General features: G+C 40.3%; 1 protein-coding gene across 1 annotated transcript; it reads left to right on the top strand.

The window, feature by feature from the left end:
- Positions 1–1,045: 1,045 nt before the first annotated feature.
- LOC117586118 (merozoite surface antigen 2, allelic form 4) lies at positions 1,046–2,894 on the top strand. The gene is made up of 2 exons (XM_034275980.1): positions 1,046–1,146; positions 2,051–2,894. Exons 1-2 carry the CDS (start codon positions 1,132–1,134, stop codon positions 2,720–2,722), a joined length of 687 nt encoding a protein of 228 aa, XP_034131871.1. The 5' UTR covers positions 1,046–1,131; the 3' UTR covers positions 2,723–2,894.
- The last annotated feature ends 1,394 nt before the right edge of the window (positions 2,895–4,288 follow it).

Genomic DNA, 4,288 nt, shown 5'->3' with positions numbered 1-4,288 from the left:
CGAGCAATTAATCTCAAAACACAAAACCGAACAAAATACAAAACACAAGAAATCCGATTGCCATATGTCTGTGCGGCTCCTAATTCTGCTCATAATTTATGTCCCTTTGCAGAAAGTCTTAGCACACACACACAACCAAATGCAAAAATCAACGCTCATATAATTTGCATAAATTGAAGATGTATCAAATGAAATTGAGGTAATAAACCCAGCGCCTGGGACTAGGCCTGAGCTTTGATGGGGAATCTGACACTGGGTTCGGCAGAACTGGAGTAATTGGCACTAATTTGCTTTCACTCCATTAAGTATGGGCCTACCCACAATCTGGATGCAAATGAGGGCGTTCCACTTGATAGATACAATAAAAGAATACAATCCTGGTTCCCTGGCGATGCTGCTGCTGCTGTGAATTCCATTAAAATCAATTAAGGAATGGAAATAAAGTCAATCGTACACCCTCCAGCATGTATGAGGAAGTGACAAAACCTGCTGCTACGTTTTCAAACCAAATTTATGCAAACTGCTGACAAAATGTTCAAAATTACATCCGCTCATCTCCCCCCCAAAAAAAAACAAAATGAAACATCTGTGAGTATGTGACATCCCGCGCATCTTATCACCAGAACCAGATACTCAGATACATCTTGCGACCGTGAACCAAGAGGCAAGAGTTCAGCGAAAATGCCTTAGGTAATCAGCTGCTTCTCATACTGAAACACAAGACTATGCTGCTTTCTGATGCTGCATTTAGCAAACAACAACATTTACATAAATAAATGTTGACGGAACAACTTAAATGACCAGACAGACGTAGCAGACTACTCTCTGGCTGGCACATCTTTAGATGGGAACTGAAAACGCCTCTCGAATAATACAAATAAAATGCCCTGTTGCTGGACAGCGCAGCTTAATCCGGTTATTAAACTTTACACTGTCCCACCGGGTTGCGCGTAAGTTGCTCCCCCCATCACTTCACATTTTATTTTGTGTTATTTTGTGAATTGGAATGGTTTTCAACAACTATAAAAATGATGCGCATACTCAGCGACGCTTTTAGTTCATTCAAAAATTTCAATCCGTTCGGTTGGAACTGGAATATACCCAAAAATACGAAATATTAAAATAGCAGACATGTGTCTTAAATACGTAAGTTTTTCCATGGAAGGGAATGGAATGTTGTTGCATTAATTAAACAGTTCTAAATGGCTGCAGCTTTAAATGAAAGTGATTTGGATATGAGGTTTCTGGTCTTTCTGGATATCCATATATTTAAATGATGCAACAAATTTGTTCTAATTAAGAATTTGCATACGTATAAATTAGTGACAAAATCCAGTTTGAGCAACTCAAAATCATTTATAGTGGCGCAAAAGATAATGCAATTGGTTCTGATGGGCAGGCAAAATCAAATATTTACATATTAATATCGGTTGTTTAGTGAACTAAAATAGATTTTGAAATATATCAGCTATTAAATATTTATTAAAGATTAACTCGGACTGACTTGTGTGTGGTGTGATGACGGTGACATCAACCATTGTATTTACACAGACATATTTATGGCTAAATAAATTGCTTTATTATCTGAGGTGTGAATCTACGAACCATGAGCATAAGATGACAGATAACTTCTTTCTTTTAAACGACAAAAAATTTGCATACATTTCAAGCTCGATTAGTTTCATTATAGTGGATATGTTAGTCCGGGTCTAATGACCTTTCCCTCCACAGAGGGAAAGGCAGCATGCTTCCGTTACAAACTTCAAGCTAATAGAATGGGCTATACAAAAATGTCTATCCAATTCCAAAATAAGACATCAAACAATGCAAGGTTTTTGCCATTTTTGGAGGTTAAAAAAAAAATCAGTTTGAAATGGCTTTGCAGCGCCCACATTTTCATTTTCAAACTGGAACACAACTATTCGGAGTGGCTATGACCAAATTTAAACAATAGGTCCATAACTTAGGAGTATCTTGGCAAATCAAAACTGAATCGCTGCACAAGGCTTTTGAATAATTTCAACTCATTTTCACACTGTTCTTTTTCCAGTTGTTAATTGCATCTGCGGTGCTAATCGGCGTATGTCATGGGGATGTGTCGGAAATAAGGGACCAGAAAATCGATCTTCTGGTGCCATTCAATGATTTATTGCCACCACTGCTAGATGAAACCGCAAGCTCAACCACAAGCACCACATCCACCACAACACCCACCACAACTTCCACCATAACATCCACAACAACTACAGTGGCACCTCCTACTGCTGCTACCATAACGAAACCCACAAAGAAATCGTATTACCAAAAGCCCGCTCAACTCAACAAGGAGGAGAAATCGAAGACCAGCTCAGGAAAGCAGCCCATTCAGCTGCTCTCGCTGGATCTGTTGCCACCCTTCGAGGATGAGGCCAAGCCTGAAGAATCAAAGCCCCAAGAAGTAGCCAAAGTCGTGGGCGTAAGTGACCCAAAACCTGTGGCCAAGCTGGCTGCTCCACCACAGGCAGTACAGACGCCCCAGCCTGTGGCCAAAGTCGCCCCTCCACAGGCAGTTCTGAAGCCACAGTATGCACGCATTGCCTCCCCGGCGATACATCCCACACGAGCCCCCATTGGAGCTAGCTATACGTCTCGATTCTCAAATTACTTCCTTACGAGCACCCCGCGGCCACGGCGCGGTCCCCTGCCCACACTGACGCCCTTTCCGCGCCACATCAAGAAGTAGAAATCAATTTAATTAATTTAGATAAGAAGTAAATCAAAATCAAAGTCAACAACAAACATAGAATTAATTAAACAAAACACAAACTGAACGGAAAGCAAAGTGAATGAGTGGAAAATATTCTGTATTATTTATAAGCGACAGTTTTAAGCGCTACAAGTGAATTATGGAACTCTGAAAAAATACATAAATTAGAAAGAATGAATTATAAATTGAGTTTTGAATAATTGCTGATGCAGCATTCAAAATGGAATGGCAAACATGAAATATCTAGCACAAAAAGTGAATTGTAGGTTAATACATATGAATAGGAATGCGCTGTCATCTCAAGAAACATCTTATGAAGGTCGAAATTCAAAGGCAATGAAGAAGAGAGCTGTCAAACAGTTGACAGCTACATTTCAAAATGAGTGATATGTAAGGCAAGGTGTCAGCTTCCTTAGCACAAGTATCTTGTTCACAATTACTGATGTCTTGCTTCTCTCTACGTCTCCGTAACCCCCTAGCTCTTTGTAGTTTATACGGACACACTCGAGTGTATACCAGAAGAGCGGAAAGCAAATTCATCAACGGCATTAAATTAATTGCCAGCAACGTGCAAATAACTTGGCGCCACCGAAACTGAAACCGAAACTGAACCCGAAACTGAATCTGACACTGAAAGCCGCTGTCAGCCGCCAAATAGCTACAAACGCTCTTAGCCTCCGGCTAATATACATATTATGGCACCCTACCGCTTCCCCCTCACCACTCATAAACTCCCGTAATACCAAAGCCGAACCGAACCCGTACTCAGTCCCCTCTGCCCTCTCTCTACCGCGTCTCTCGACAGTCGTTCAACCTGCTAAATGCTAATTATGGCCCTCGTCGACTTGGCGTTGATGATGTTGCCGGCATTTGGGTCCCGACAACAGATATTTGTCGCATTCGTATAGCACTTCCATTCCGTTCCCGGCTACCGGTACCCTGTTGCAGTTGTAATCGCATAGCTTGGACGATCTAATCAAAGCAAACCATTGCCATACCGATTAGCTATATTTATGGGTCCCCTTTGTCACTCGACATTGATATTGTTTCGGTGTCTGTCCATTTAACCGCGTTAATTACACGGCTGATTGACATTAATGCGTTTGCCCGTCGAGGGGCTGCCGTGATGTCCCAGCCGCAGGCGATCTTGATGCAACAACTGATTCAAATTGATATCTGTTGAATGGCAGCTGCGTAACAAACATTTTCCACTGATTAATGGTATTAACATAAGTTGAACAGGCCATATAATGAATGCTTTTGATAAATGTTTTATGCATTTATTTTTTGGTAGAGCTGGTGGACATTCCCTTGCATTTCATTGATTTATCGCTCCCTTTCATGTTTTATTACAGTTTGTTAAACGAAAGATGAAAAGCAAATGTCATTAGTCTGGAGAGATCCGTTTATTTTTGTTAAAAATAAAATAATGCAATCATATAACTCATACTTTTAGAATTAAACATTGAAATACTCATAGTGTTTATTTTGGAATGCAATTTCTTTTGCATTTTTGATATATTTGCAACATTGATATGTTCC

This window comes from Drosophila guanche, unplaced genomic scaffold (genome assembly GCF_900245975.1).
Source record: "Drosophila guanche unplaced genomic scaffold, DGUA_6, whole genome shotgun sequence".
Classification (NCBI taxonomy): Eukaryota; Metazoa; Arthropoda; class Insecta; order Diptera; family Drosophilidae; genus Drosophila; species Drosophila guanche.
The sequence above is the reverse complement of the archived record's forward strand: the minus strand, read 5'-3'. Positions and strand labels throughout refer to the sequence as shown.